Source organism: Microtus oregoni, unplaced genomic scaffold (genome assembly GCF_018167655.1).
Source record: "Microtus oregoni isolate MIOR12 unplaced genomic scaffold, Mior012 000024F_ref0000369, whole genome shotgun sequence".
In the NCBI taxonomy this organism is placed as follows: Eukaryota; Metazoa; Chordata; class Mammalia; order Rodentia; family Cricetidae; genus Microtus; species Microtus oregoni.
Genome location: NW_024543083.1, coordinates 16,261,422 through 16,276,152, shown reverse-complemented (window position 1 = coordinate 16,276,152; position 14,731 = coordinate 16,261,422). Strand labels below are relative to the sequence as shown.

Here is a 14,731-nt window from a genome sequence, read left to right as displayed (position 1 = left end):
GGCTCATCAGCCATCGTCTTCATAGGCCCATTGCATTGACTCTCCCACTGTGAGGTGGAAAGTTCTCTCTGTCAATCCTTGGTGTGTTTTTCTCTCTACATTCTGAGATAATGTCTTGAATCTATTTTTGGGGGGGGGGGCGGGATTTAATTGAAATGCTGGTTGACCCTGACTTCCGGAGGGTCTTTCTCTTGGGTTTTGCTTCTGTGAGTGTAGCATCCTAATTTCTAGCCAGAATAAAATATATAAATATCCAGTGTGCTAAGTATGGAGCTTTGCCTTTCTTACTAATCCCAGCATTTGGGAATTTGAGGCAGGAGGGTCATGAGTTCAAGGTTAGCTTGAGCTATATAATGAGGCCCTGTCTCAGCAACAACATCATCCATGCCATCTCTAGAATTCTGAAATGTTGCTAGTCATTGTTTTGAAACGTCCCATTTCCTACAGAGAGATTCTTTTTCGTTGCTGTCATTTTGATCTTTCTCACAGAGGAAGCTTTCTGTTAATATCTAGTGATCCTCGAATGCCCCTACTAATTGTGAGGCTCTGAAGGACTCCTGGGAGTCACTCGTTAGCAAGTGGGGCTTGCTGACAGCAGAATGGGGGATTTTAGTTGGAAAACTTGTGTTTGTAGAGGTGTCTTGCTTAAAATGGTTTGAGAGAAGGACATTTCATGTCTCTTGTTTGAGATGGGGGAAAGAATGAGGGAGGTAAAGTCTAGTTGTGCTCATTTTGGGAATGCTGGCTTTGGTGGAGGGTGGTAACCTGGTGATATTCATGTATATTTTTGCATCTTTGGTTTCTATGCCCAAACCTGTATATAATGGTTCCTCCCGTTGGTTTCCTGGATAGTCTTAGGAATACTTTTGTTTATAGCATGCATATGTAAGAACCAGAGAAGATGAGAATCTAACAGGACCAAATCAACGTGACCAGTCTAGGCCTGAGGAGACAGCAGTAGATCATTTGTGAGCAGAGGTGTGGGTACTAATGCTAGTGAGGGTCCTGGTGGGTGACATAGCCTAGGTGTAGTTTTCTGACTGTCTGCATTACTCCTGCTCTTTGGGATACCGTGTACCTCTAAGCTAAGGGTCCTCCCTGCAGTCTGCTCTGGAAATACCCCAGGTCCACGTTTCCAGCTCCTCTGAGTAGCCCTCCATCTGTTCTTCGTGTTATGGAAGAACACTGAGATTGATTTTTCTGTTCACAGCCATTCTGATGTCCACCTCCCATCAGCCCTTCTGTCAGCTTGACATGATGTTTCTATTGCATGGACTCTAATGGGAGAGTGGATGGACGAGAAGTCGATGGATGGATGTCGCTTGCGGTGATACATTGATTTCATGGTTCTCAAACTGTTTCCTGGATTCTGGCTAGGGCATCTCCAGGGAACATGGAATTCAGTTCCTGGCCCCATTTGGGGACCAGGATGCCACACGAGTGATCATTGTAGGTGTAAGCAGCACTGGTACAGGCTGAGGTTTGAGTCCGTCGTGGTAGATTGCACTCACTACTGACTCATGGAGCACAGTGCCCTTTAGTTCCTGAAGTGACACAGATAAGGGCACTGATGACAGCTTGTCCAGTGTGTCCTTATTTGTGTTCTAGGCTCTGGCTTTGTTCCCTATGGCATCCTGCATGAGAACCATGAAATAGAAGGCAATGCCTAGTGTGGAGGCATTGGACCCTGGCTGTCATTTTTTGTTCCCCTCTTCTGATGGAGGAAGGTCATTGGTTAAATAAAAAGAAACTGCTTGGCCCTCATTGGTTAGAAGATAGGTGGGAGGAGTAAACAGAACAGAACGCTGGGAGGAAGAGGAAGTGAGCTCAGACTCCATAGCTCTCCTCTTGGGAGCAGACGCCTCAGAGAGATGCCATGCTCCCAGCTCCCAGGCAGACACATGCGATGAAGCTCCGACCCAGGATGGACATAGGCTAGAATCTTCCCGGTAAGCGCACCTAGGGGCGCTACACAGATGATTAGAAATGGGCTAAATTAATATGTGAGAATTAGCCTAGAAGAGGCTAGATAGAAATGGGCCAAGCAGTGATTAAATGAATACAGTTTGTGTGTTGTTATTTCGGGCATAAGCTAGCCAGGCAGCCGGGGTGCTGGGGACGCAGCCCTGCCGCTCAAATTACTACACTCCTCTTTTCACTTCATGTGCTTAGAAGGAGTGTCTTTGCCCTGAGCTGGGCACTGAGGCACAGCCTCAGATCTTTTGTTTTTCTCGTAAGTGAAGGAGCTGTGCAGCCCCCAGGCAGCCTGTCCTTAGTGCCCACACCTGTAGGCGGAAGGCTGCTTGTTCGTTTCCTGGATACCCAGACCCAAAAGAATCACACAGAAGCTGTATTAATTGCAATACTGTTTTGGCCAATAGCTTAAGCATATTTCTAGCTAGCTCTTACATCTTAAATTAACCCATTTCTATTATTTTATATTTTACCACGAGGCTCGTGGTTTACTGGTAAGGTTCTGGTGACCGTCTCCTGCAGTGGCTTCATGGAATTTCCATGACTCCACCTACTCTGTCCTCTTCTATCTGCTTGGAATTCCCACCTTGCCCTATTCTGCACTGCAATAGGCCCAAAGTAGCTTCTTTATTAACCAATGGTATTCACAGCATACAGAGGGGAATCCTACATCACCTCTCCTTTTCTGTCTAAATAAAAAGGAAGGTTTTAACTTTAACATAGTAAAATTACATATAACAAAACAGTTATCAAGCAAGAATTATGTGGGTGCCATTCTGTAAACAGAGACTGTTTATTTGTTTTCCAACCTGAAATAATCACACAGAAACTGTATTATTACACTACTTGGCCTATTAGCGCATGCTTCTTATTGGCCAGCTCTTATTATCTTAAATTAATTAATTTCTATTAATCTGTATATTACCATGTGACTGTGGCTTACTGGGCAAAGTTCCAGTGTCTGTCCTCCAGTGGCTACATGACTTCTCACCAACTCTGCCTACTCTCTATATATACCTTTCCAGTTTGCCTGTATTCTGCTAAGCCATTGGCTGAAAGTAGCTTCTTTATTAGCCAGTGGTATTCACAGCATAAGAGGGGAATCCCACATTACACACGCAACTCAGAGGCTGCAATTCTATAAATGGTTCCAGTGCATGGCTGACTGCTTACTGTGACAGAGTCAAGGACCCTTGCCCATCTTATGCTGAGCATGATGGAGGCCTGTGGAGATGCACAGGGAAACCCCAAGGTGTGTGCCTGTCCTGTCCTATCTGTCCTGTCTATAACTGGCTTTCGATGAGCAGACTCTTTATTGTCAACACCACAAGAAGAAGGCAGAAGTAGAGGATGACCCAGCACTTATGAAGATCCAGCATTTCCCAGATACTGTGGAAGTCAGACGCTGCTGAGTGTCTTCTCCTGAGAGGCATGGGATACAGCATTTCCTGGAAGGAACAGAAGGCTGTTTCTTCACAGTTCAATTGGTTGAGAAAAGCTAATTGAATACTTACTTATGTTCTTGACACCCTCAAGAATGTGTCTGTGTCTCTGGGGCGTGTGTCCTCTAAGAAGGATGTTAAACTGTGTAATGCCACTTGAAGGTTTTAAATGCCACAGTGCTGATCTCTTGTACAAACTGCAAAAACTCAGACTGTCAGCAATGCCCATGTATCGTGGTCCGTTGGGCCCAGCATCCTGCTGCCCAGGAAGGAAGGGCATCAAGGCTGAGAGGCAGATGGGGATGGGAAAAAATGGTTCTTACTAAGAGCTTATACTCGGGAATAGTGTCTGCTAATGTTTTAAGATTTTAAAAAACAGGACAAAATGGCATGCACACCGAACCTCTCAAAGTCCCGAAGGCCCCATCCTTTCACCTCTGAGGTTAACCCTGTAATCAGAGAGCTGGTGATTTTTGATGACAGTTATTACTTCCCTTGTGACTGTATCAGTCTTGGGGAGAGACGACATGGATACCTGGCTCTCCATCCTGGCAGACTGGGGATGCAGGATGTTTGTTTGACCCTCATATTAACAGTTCTTGGTATCAGATAATAACTCATAGATCTTGGTATTAAGCAAGGTGGATGACCATGGAGCATCAGTTTTTACAGTCAGGATGTCACTGAGAGTAGAGACTATGCCAAAAGTATGGGAGCCATCAATAGTCCTGTCCTCGAGGGTAGGCAGGTGGAGAGTCCATTCTCTGTCCAGAGCCAACCTGAAGCTGATGCACGAAGTCACATTTATGGCAAGGAAAATCTCCGAGAAATAACAGTGGAAGGCCAAAGCTGAGACATTCACTAGAGGACTGGAATACAAAGCAGAGAGAATTTTATGAAAGTATAACAGAAAGGCAGAGGAGAAGAGGGGTAGCCGTGATTAGATCCACTCATCCCTGCGCCTAAATAATGGAATTTCCAGGAAGAGGAAACAGAAAAGAAACATCAGGGGTTTCTGAGAATTAGAGGGTGCCAGTCAGCCTCAGCACTGGGGTAGATCCAGAGTGCGGGTCTGTCAGGCCCACAGGCTCAAATTGCAGGGTGCAGTCCCTCACCTGGCCCACTGCAGCTATACTTCAGAGCGAGCGCGTAGCTTCTTTATGAAGAGAAGTAGACCGTCTCTCTGCTGAGAAACAGAATAAGCACGTTGTTTGGAAGAGAGTAGACCCTGGTGTGAGGGAGAGCAGGGGCAGCAGTCTTAGGGAGGAGCTAAGTCAGGTCATCTGTCACCAGTACTAGATTCAGAACCTTGGAGTGCCACTCCATGGGGCTTGGGAGAGAGAACACAGAGACAGTACGGGATCAGAAATTTAGGTTTTTGTAATAGGATCTAATGAGCACATGGAGGACACCAACCCATCATGTAGTAATATCTTTCAACATAGGGACTTCTAACTTGGGCCAGGGCAGTCCACAAACATCACACATGCACTATGACTGTAGTGCTCCAGCACCTTGTTCCCAGTTCACAAAAGGAATCAAATTCCTGTTAGTGTTTCACTGAGTCCCATGTCCCAGTTTGGAGCTAGGCTACCAGAATCCTTGAGAGTCTCCAGGGATAGTGAGAGCTTGCAAGAGGAAGTCTGGCCAGAGGAATGGAGGAAGGAAGGAGTAAGAGCCCCTTGCCTGTGGTGGAATAGTAATTTAAGGTGTGTTACACTTGTTTCGCTGTGGAATATCTGCTTAAGGGTGCAAAGATGTGTTGCATTCCTTTATGTTGTGTTTGTTCAACTCTGATATTGTGTTACTGTGCCTGTCTAACACACCTGATTGGTCTAATAAAGAGCTGAATGACCAGTGGCAAGGCAGGAGAAAGGAAAGGCGGGGCTGGCAGGCAGAGGCAATAAATAGAAGTCTGGGAGGAGAGAGATCAGAAGCAAAAAGGAGGAGAATAGGACTCTGGTGGCCAACCACCCAGCCACACAGCAAGCCATGGAGAAAGAAGAAAGGTATACAGAAACAGAGAAAAGTGAAAGCCCAGAGGAAAAGATAAATGGGATAATTTAAGCAAAGCAGACTAGAAATTAGCCAAACTAAGGCTGGGCATTTATAAGGAAGAATAAGCCTCCATGTGTATTTATTTGGGAGCTGGGTGGCAGGTTCCCCCAAAGAGTTAAAAAAAAATGACAACACTTATATCCGTTTCAGACTTTTTTGTGATGGCCACCTGAGGAAACAAATACCCCGTGGTTATTTAGATGAGGAGTGGAGGGTTCAGGGGCAAGTGGAGTGTCAGGAATGTCTTGGTCCCAACATTCAGGCCAAGACATTATACCCTACAGTAAGATCTTCAGATGGCCTACCAAGGGTCCTCTGACTGTTGCCAGAACCATCATTATCTCTCAGGTTCTACTCATCACACACCCAATACACGTGACTTCCAAGTCCCCAGAACACATTAGACACCCACTCGTGGGGTTTTCTGTTCAGTGTGAGGGCTCAGCATGGGTGGGGCAGCTTGAAGGTAAATATGAGGTCAAACTGGCAGTTGCAGGTAGAATGGCCCAGAAGCAAGGGAAAGGGACAGATCATGAGAACATGAGAGTTTGCTGCACGTGGACACAGGAGGGTGCAAGGCCTGGGCTGTACTCCATTCCAGCTTCTCGGTGACTCACGTGTGAGAATGAGGGAGTTGCCATCCCCAAGGGCACGGTGAAGGGAGAGCATCAGGGAGTGAGAAGACTGGGATGAGGAAAAAGGAGGTTGGTGAGAGAGTGTTGTGGTGGGAAAATGAACTCCTGGTAGCCAGGGCAGCCCAAGCTGCATTTTTAAGAAGGCCATGGGTGGTGCGGACTGGGGTATGTGAAATGCTACTGGAGTCACCTGACACGTGAATTCTAAACTTCCAGCAGACAATATGGCAGAAGCGTCAGTTTCCCTCTGGAGTTACGTTTTGTCTTTGGTCTTAGAAGGTGGTACCTGGAGAGTAAGCAGGATTCAGATGATTGAGACTTTGGAGTTCCTTATTTAGGAAGCACATCTCCAGTTGGAAGAATCTGAACCTACAGTCGTAGGCATCAACAGGGGTCTCCTCAGAATGTGGATGATGGACACTCCAAGACCCAGGGTGGTACTGGTGGGGACTCTGGGGGGGTCTTTGAATTCATGGGTTCCTCTCTCCCGACTCGGAAGAGCAGAACACAATGTCTCCAATTATCGTCGGCCGTTAAATACTCTCAGAGAGTAGGCAGGTCTGAACTTTTTAAAGTGCCTTTGGGCAGGCCAGATAATTTCATTCTCCTCCTCTGTCTTCTGTAAATCCTTCACAGGAGGAAATAAACCCATTACAGTCCTGCCTGGCTGTTCCCTTAAGCTGGCTGCGAGGAAGTGATGTGTGCCTGGCATTTGCGTGTCTGCGGCTGGACCCGAGATTTAGTGCAGGTGTCTTACGGGGGACCACGGCTGGGAAGAGACTGTCAGGATTAGATATGGGCGCCATTTTTGAACACAAATCGTCTGCCGTTGGGAAAGTCAAGGTGAATTCTACCATGGACTGTTTATGACTTCTTCTGGCTCCTTATATTTTCCTGTTTGGGAGCAAATGAAAGCTACTTGGCATGTTCAAAAAAAAAAAAAAGATTTGCAGTTTTGGCAGAGAGGAAGTGCTGCTTCAGAGGGGTTGTAAGTGAGATACCTGGATTGTGCTGGTGACTTTGGGGAGTAGCAGCAGCTTGGGAAGCTCTGAGGAGAAGCAGGAAGCTTGAGTATGACGTCACCAGTACTCCAGCAGAACGGGGTGTCTACCTGCCTTGACTCAGAGTGGCTGCCCTTGGGAAGGGTCCATCAGTCTTTAAGGTCACATGTCACACAAATTGACTTAGATCTTCCCATAGACACCATGGCCTTCAGGATCTGTTTTAAGCACAAGTCTCATTTAGTTCAGGACCCAGGGGAAGGGTAACATCGTGGTCTTTCTGATGATACAGACTCAGAGAGACCTCACCACTAACTACTGAGTTGAGAGTCAGTTGCCTAACGGGAGGGCCATGATCCACAGTGAAATTGCCCATTGCAGCTCTGTGTTCTTGCATCCTAAGCATTGAAGGCTCAGGGCTGCTGTTGGGAGGGGTCAGGAACAAGCCTGGGGGTGGCCCTGGTTGAAGGAGACTGTGAACACCATATGCTCTAGATCTCAGGCTGGAGTGGACACCGTTGCCCTTGTCTTGCTCCTGAAGATAAATTGATGAGGTTTTCAAACGCTGTGGTTTGTGTCCCAATGCAGCAGTTAGCTGGGAGGAAATCAGAATATGTTTTAGAATTCTTATTTCATATCTTGATATCGATATGCTTATTGCTTTATCTCATTTGATTATTTTTGTTGTTGTCAAATTTTACCTAGAGTCAAAAAAATTGTTCATGCTGTTAAGTGCAGGCAATAATATTTAGGATTAAAAAACATTCTCTTCTGCACACAATGTCTTCTGAGGGAGTGGAGGAAGTAAGGCTGGCCCACAGGGATGGGTGGAAGGTCCCTGGTATTTCCTGGGACACCTCTCTCCCTTGTATGGAACTCACTGCTCTGAAGTATCACAGCATTCCTGGCCAACAGCTCTGGACAGCTGCCACTGCTGGCTGAGGGCCTGCCACGCCTGCTCCTGTGGGTCAGGTGCAGCCTTTGCAGCCTGGATGGATGGTCCAGCTTTGCTGTGAGCAGCTTGGGCAGCAGGAACATAAGTTTCCCGCTGATAATCCCCACTGCAGGGTTTTCCCAGCCTGCGCTTTGCCGAGGCTCTGCATTGTAGAATTTCCTTGACAAATCTAGTCTCTGTTATTCTCACCCTCAAACCAAATGAGACACTTCTTCACCCTTTGCTACCTAGGTTGGATTCTAAACACAGCTTTTTTTTGTTTGTTTTGTTTACATTTTTCTCACAAATCTTCGGGATGAGGGACGAGAGCGGCTGCACTGGGTCCTCCTCAGTAAAGCCCCAGCACAGTGTCCCAACCAGGTTCCATTGTCAGGCTCTAATTGCACCTAATATTTTAAAAGCCACCAGGAAAATTGGTGCGCCCATTTCCCTGCACATGGCCGTCCCTGCAGAGCCATGGTCCAGATCTCTTAGGGCCCATTAGGGTGTACATTACCCAGTGTCAGCCACATCCCAGGAGAACCATATACAATCAACACACTTACTTGATTAACCTTTTCGATGAGAAATGTATGTCATCAGCATTTCCCGTCCGGCTTGATTATTGAGCCCATCTTTGTGCAACATGGAACGATCTTATTAGGAAGCCCCTCACAGTTAATGAGATGCTTCACCTTGGCCTGAATAACAACCAAGTGCATTTTATTTATTTGTTTTGAAACAGGTTCTGCCCGGCATCCTGCAGAAACACTGCTGTATTTTACCAGACAGGAACACAGGTAAGATCACCTCCCCCTGGTCTGAGGCCACAGGTTGTATGTCAGCGACACAAAGAAACTCGATGCTCGAGGAAGATTGTTGTTGTGCGGGCTTTTTGCAGGTGTGTGTGTGTGTGTGTGTGTGTGTGTGTTTATTTGATAACTGAAAAAAGTAGAAGATGGTGTCGTATTCCAAGCCGATTTTGGATTTCTGTTTTTACTGACCAAAGAATGGATTCAGATGTCTATAATCTCCGGTTTTTAAGGGAAACTGGCTGTTTTTTTCTTTTCAAATCAAGCTGTATGTATCATCTCCAAAACTGTTTTGTCTGGTTATTATACTTGTTTACTTAAAGCAGCACAGTTTGTTTCTGGCTGATTTGGTGTCCATTGGTCATCAGGGTGGAAGTTAGCCATATGCGTGTTCTCTAGGATTTGGGTGAGTTAGGGGTATTGTAGTGGATACTTGTGTGACCGTGCAGCTTTGCAGCCCGGATGGAGGGGGCGGGCAGAGCATAAGTGTTCTGCGCTGCTTCTGAGGAAATGTGATGGGGAGAAAGAGGTCTAAAAACCGTCCCGGAACTTGGTTGTTTTGACATTAGAGATGAGAATGTAAGGTGTGCTATCTTGTGAGTCTGTGCTTTGATTATTTCAGGTAGACAGCCTCTCACTGGTGTTATTGTCATCAGAATGAAAATCTCAGCATCTAAGGCGCAGACAGATGTGGCTGATACCTGCAGAGGGCTTTGCAGAGCTTGCGTGTCCCTAAAATCCACTGTGTCTCTGCAAATGCGAGTCAGATATATTTGGTTTTTTTCGAGATAGGGCTTCTCTGTAGAGCAGCCCTAGCTGTTCTGGAACTCTCTGTAGACCAGGCTGGCCTTGCACTCAGAGATCCGCCTGCCTCTGACTCCCAGGTGTGAGATCAAAGGTGTGCACCACTATGCCTGGCTCGTTCCAGGATATTTTTGTTGGGTATGAAACTGAGGTTTTCAGACAGTTTGTCTTCCATGGTGATACACAGGACTTGCTCTGGTGAAATTCCCACTGCCGCAGTATGGATATAGACAGGCATGGTTACGGGGTGGCGGGGGGGGAATCCTGTTTATGTTGATATTCAATGTAAACACAAAAGGTTTAGGGGAAATGAATTTCTAAACTAAGAAATGTGGATATGTTATGTTACTGATGTCATCCTTTTTCAAAGCGTTTGTTGTTTGCCACCGAAACATATTTGTATCTATTTACTATATTTATAAGGAAACATACTTATAACACAGTTGGATATTTCTTAAGCCTGCATTTTCTGGCAGGCTTTGTCAGTAGCGAAGATGTTGGACACGTGCTGTGAAGAAGCGCAGCTATTAGGTAGGGGGGGGACCAGGGGTCAAGTGGCGTGTGCCGCCCTGCAAGCGTCGCCAAGGCAATGAAAACAAGCAGAGCTCTGGCATGTGAGGATATCCGTGGATTCTGAGGACTGGGATGAGTCTCGGGTATTTTGAGACACTTGACTATATGCAAAGCTTCAAGTGAGTTTGGAAGATGTTGCCATCTCAAGAAGGTTTATTTTCATTTCCTAAGAATGCTGCTTGTTGGCTCCTAGACCCAGGAAGGCTGCCTACACAGAGCTCGGTGTTGCTGAATTAAACATGGCTGGTTTTGAAATAACATATATTGTCCCTAATTTAATTGCTTGCATTAATTTTGGTGAATGAGGTAAAAAGGTAGATTAACTTATTAACTGATTTTCTCTTTACTATGTCATTTTGGAGTTTGTTCACAAAAGAACTGAGGCAGAAGTTGAGCACATGTTTTTTTTGCCTTTGCTGGTTTGTGAAGGAAAGCCACAGGCATGAGGCTTTCTGAAGCTCAGAGGTGAATGCAACATGTCTTTGCCAGAACACACTGCAGCTGGACGGTGGCTTGGCGGGAGAGTGTCCACTACGTTTGTGCCCTGGGTGTAATTCAGTCTTTTACTCTGAGACACTGTTTACATTTTCTACTTCTGGTGACTTTAGTAAGGACTTCTTTAGTCTTTAGGTTGAGACCTGTGTACCCTGTAAACCCAGCCAAACAGCTGTGTGCTCTGGACTATAACAGCTGACCCACGTGGTCAGGGGCATCTCTGTTGATACCTATGATTCCAGTTGCTGTCTCTGGCTTGAGACTAGCCAAATTTTGTTAGAAGTTGCTGCCCAAATAGTACAATTGAGTCTCTCCTACCTTGAAACCCATTTTTGGTAAAAGGATCATTAACTGAGGGTGTCCTTGGCCACAACTTCTGGGGTAGCACCTTTGTTTCACCCAGGGCTGGTTCCTGGTCTTAGGGGGATGCAGACCCACAGGGCATGCTGACTCCTGGGTGAATCTAGAAACTTTTCTGAGCAGCAACTTCCTCACTTACATCACTTGATGACAGCTGACCTTTTCCAAGATAAAAGTTAACCCGTCTTTATAGTTTTATAGTCAGCCTGGTCTTACAACTCTGAGCGATTGTTATCTTTTGTATTGCTTGAACACTTTATGCCCTTAACTTGTGGGGCATTGGGACTTTTATTTCTGATGGGAAATGTAACACACAGTAAAACTATATAATCTTCTTCTGTTCTCCCTTCTTCATGAGATTTGTGTATGGGTTACGTATGCAGAAGCCATCAGTGGCAACCGGTGGGAGGGATTCCGCTTTTCCTGAGATGCAGGCAGTGCCAGTGTTGGCCCCTGTTTACTTCTCATGTCTGTGTTCTTGTCTTGTTTGTCAGCTGTTTGTTTCCGTGTGGTCACGTGTGTTTGAGGAGTCAAGGGTGCCGTCAGCTGGGCCCTGACTTGACTCTAGCTTGGCTGCCTCAGGGTGTTTTTCTGTGTCCATCAGGAGACAGTCTGTTCTGCCACCAAGAATGGAGACATTTTGGGAACAGAATCATCTTGTAAAATGGCAAAAACATTCATTCCCCACAGGCTTTGATAACAACACAGTAACAGGCCCTACACAGACTACGCAGGCAGGGAGACCGGCTTTCGGCTTTATTTCATTCCAAAGTCTCAGAAAGATGACTGAGACCATGGGAGCTGAACAGAAAGAGTTTTATGGCCTTCTTCATGTGTGTGGCTGTGATTCTTGCTTCTCTGGCAATTCTTGTGGCATTCCTGGAACAACCGAGTGTTCCTGTCTCTGAGGTTGCCTGACTGCCATTGCGATGCTAGTCAACTGGCCTTCCTCACCAGGGTGACACTGGGTTGGTGGGAGCCCCAGCCCCTAGTGTTCACCCATTTCTGTGTAGCAAATTTTCCTACCACGACCAGTCCCAAGCTCTGCTATAAAGGTCTTGGAAAGAGTCTAGGAGGTGCCCTACTCTGATCAGACCCTGAGCATGTGAAGGCTCTTGTCTTCAGTGCAGCTTTCCCAGGGTACTGACCATGGTTAAACAGGTCTCTATGTGGTGCAAATTGTTTAGTGTATTTGGGCTGAATGGAATCTTTTGAATTAAAATCTAATGTCTGAAAGAGGATGCCTAATTTTACAGTATCCACTTAGGTTGAGCAGATAATTCTGATTTTTTTTTACATGCAGATATATAGTTTATATATTACTTCATAGGGCTTTAGAGGCCTACAGGGTACTCGAATTACACATCGTCAAACCATACAAGGAACACGAGGGCTGTTGAAATTAGAGCTGCTGCATGTCAAGTTGCTTATTTAGTTCAGAAAACAGAGGGGAAGGACGTCTTTGTTGAAATGGCAGCAAAGGGTGGTAATTTTACATCCACCGGGTTTCTTGTGAGCCAAAGGTTTTCAACAGCTTGTAATTTCACAGCGAAGACAGAAAGGAAAACCGGTGAGTCAGTTTGTTCTTTTTCCACAGCCCATCCGCAGGGGCATGCCTCGAAGTGACTGGTGGCAGGGACAGTGCATCTGGCTCTTAGAGATGTGGTAGCAGCGTTGGTCCTCAGTGTTGCAATGGAAACCCTGCACAATGGGTTTGGAGCACGCTGGCTTAGAGTCTTTACATTAGCTTCGGCTATTGCCCGTGTAGGAAAGACACTGCCCTCTTCCGATGATGAGGACACAGATCGCAGTTCCTGGCTTTCGCCTCCACATAGCTGCTGAGCATTTGCTGCATCTCGCACGGCATCTCATTCTGTGTTGGTCTGCGATGCTACAGGAGCCCCAGGGAATCCTCACTGTCCGTGTGTTGCTCTCTGATCAACTGCAGGCAAAATGATGCAGGAATAATGTTGTTGGTGTGGGAGAAGAGGGGCTGTGGGCGACTTGTGAAGTTCCTGGGGCAAGGGCAGCAAGTGCTGTGTGGGGAAGGGTCCTGGGAGGATGTACAGAGTGAGCACTCATGGGCACGGCGTGCCAACTGATGCCGGTTTAATGTTACGGGTTGAAGGCTTATTCTTTGAAAGGCCAAATGCTTCAAGTGAGCTTTTTTTTTTCTCTTTACCCAGTTAATGCAATTATTTATACTTCCTTTTCCTTTTCAAAAAAGAATTGAGGTTGTACAAATAGAATGCCATATGATATGATTCATAAACTAAGAATAACGAACACCAAGCTAAATGGAGAAAGTTAATGCTGTAAGCTGTGGAGATTTGCCTTCTCTTGACTCAACACTCTGTGCTGTTGTTGAGTGAGCAGAACGCCTATTTTCCTGCCATCCCTCTCTTTGTCCACCAGCCAAGGACAGAAGAAAACCCTCTCATACATCAAAGGGCTTAATTTCATAAACTGAGAATGACTTTATTAGAAAATCGCCTGTGCTACAGAATCACTGCCAAAATGTGAGGCTATAGGTCAATAATTTTAGGAGCGAAATTGCTTTATTCATTGTGGCTTTTCTTCACCTCTAGGGTCTCATGGTAGATTGGATGACAGTTTTTCATTAAAGTGGAGAACTATGTACTCAGTAGACACACAGCCCAGAGTGCACTGTGTCCAGCCCCATCCCTGCAGTGGTCTCCTGTATGGAGCCTGAGATGTTGACCCTACAGATCTGTGTACTCCTCCCATAGGTTCCTTGTTGGTGGTAGCTTGGTGTGAAGATGAGAAGCCATGAGGCCCAAGAACAAATGCTCTTGATTCTTCTCCCTTGAGAGGTTTCAGTCTCACTCTGTCATTTGAACAATGGGCCTTAATAATATCCCACAAGGTCACTGGACCACCCTGTGCAGGCCACCATAGCTCTCTGAGGCTGGGAGTAGCTAAGTTAACTTCCTGAGGAGGCTCTCAGCTTGTCCTGCCTACAGTTTCCTGTGTGGGAAAGTTGAGGGAAGATGATTCTTGCCCTGTGCCATTATTCTTTCTGTGCCTACATAGATGAGTGCTAATCTTAGCTCTCTGTGTTATACTGGCATCTCAGGATGTGCTCCAGCTCAAGGTACTCTATAGAGTGTTTCAAAAGCTAAAAAAAAGGCTGGGTGGTGGTGGTGCATGCTTTTAATCCAAGCATATAGGAGGCAGAGGCAGGTGAGTTTGAGGCCAACCTGGTCTAACTAGTTCCAGGAGAGTCTTTGAAGCTACAGAGAAACCTGCCTCCAAACAAACAAACAAAAACAAAACAAAAAAAACAAAAACAAAACAAACAAAAAGCTAAAAAAAAAGTCTGTAGGCAAGAGGTTTGTTAGGGGTAATCCTTACTTGGATGCTCTGAAGTCCTCTGTGGGGCAGACAGGTTTTCCCCAGGAATCTCATCCCTGTTTCCATCCATGCTCTTTTAGAACTCCTAATACCTCTGCTTTCTTAGGAAGCTCTCTGCTGGAGAGGATGTGGAGTAAGGGGAACACGCCTCCATTGCTGGTGGGAATGCAAACTTGTGCAACTACACTAGAAATCAGTATGGCAGTTTCTCAGAAAACTGGGAATTAACCTGTTGCAATACTCATAATACCACCCTTGGGCATATACC

At 46.0% G+C, this 14,731-nt stretch overlaps 1 protein-coding gene across 2 annotated transcripts in view; it reads left to right on the top strand.

The window, feature by feature from the left end:
* The window catches only part of Dlgap2 (DLG associated protein 2), a 691,629-nt gene that overhangs the window by 159,494 nt on the left and 517,404 nt on the right, over positions 1 to 14,731 (top strand). For both annotated transcript variants that reach the window (XM_041673600.1, XM_041673601.1), the window contains one exon: positions 8,790 to 8,844. In XM_041673600.1, coding sequence (XP_041529534.1) covers positions 8,790 to 8,844 — 55 coding nt within the window. The remainder of the gene's footprint in view (positions 1 to 8,789; positions 8,845 to 14,731) is intronic.